At 31.6% G+C, this 475-nt stretch overlaps 1 protein-coding gene across 8 annotated transcripts in view; it reads right to left on the reverse strand.

The window, feature by feature from the left end:
• LOC105166065 overlaps positions 1-262 on the reverse strand; it is a 6,687-nt gene extending 6,425 nt beyond the window's left edge. For all 8 annotated transcript variants that reach the window (XR_002287464.1, XR_002287465.1, XM_020695503.1 and 5 more), the window contains exons 1-2: positions 184-262; positions 25-96 (exon numbers count right to left, since the gene is read on the reverse strand). Coding sequence is in view for 6 of the 8 variants with exons in the window: in XM_020695503.1 (XP_020551162.1) it covers positions 25-96; positions 184-255 (144 nt within the window). In the remaining 2 variants the exon portion in view is untranslated. The remainder of the gene's footprint in view (positions 1-24; positions 97-183) is intronic.

Raw genomic sequence — 475 nt, forward strand, 5'->3', positions numbered from 1 at the left:
ACAGAATAAGGAATGCGGAGATACCTTTAGATTGAATTGCAGCCTACGGGCCTTTCCTTCACTTGACTTACGAGCACTTCGCTTTCTATGAGCCATCTGCAGATTTGCAAAAGGCAGATTTGCAACATATCATTTTGCATGCATGCATATCTAAGCATAACAGAATAAGGAACGCGGAGATACCTTTAGATTGAATTGCTGCCTAGGGGCCTTTCCTTCACTTGACTTACGAGCACTTCGCTTTCTATGAGCCATAAACAGCTTTAGAGTTACCAGTATATAAAAATAAATAAAATTTATTAATTCAATAAAATTACAAATTTTTGGAACCAATAAAAAATAACATAACATTTATATAATTTTTAAAATAATAAATTACAAGAGACTCTTTTAAAATTTGTTATGATTATTAATACCTATTCATTGTTCGAAAAATTATAAGCACCTCCTTGAAATTAATAAGTGTTCAACAAAT

The sequence above is a fragment of the Sesamum indicum genome, linkage group LG7 (assembly GCF_000512975.1).
Source record: "Sesamum indicum cultivar Zhongzhi No. 13 linkage group LG7, S_indicum_v1.0, whole genome shotgun sequence".
NCBI lineage: Eukaryota > Viridiplantae > Streptophyta > Magnoliopsida > Lamiales > Pedaliaceae > Sesamum > Sesamum indicum.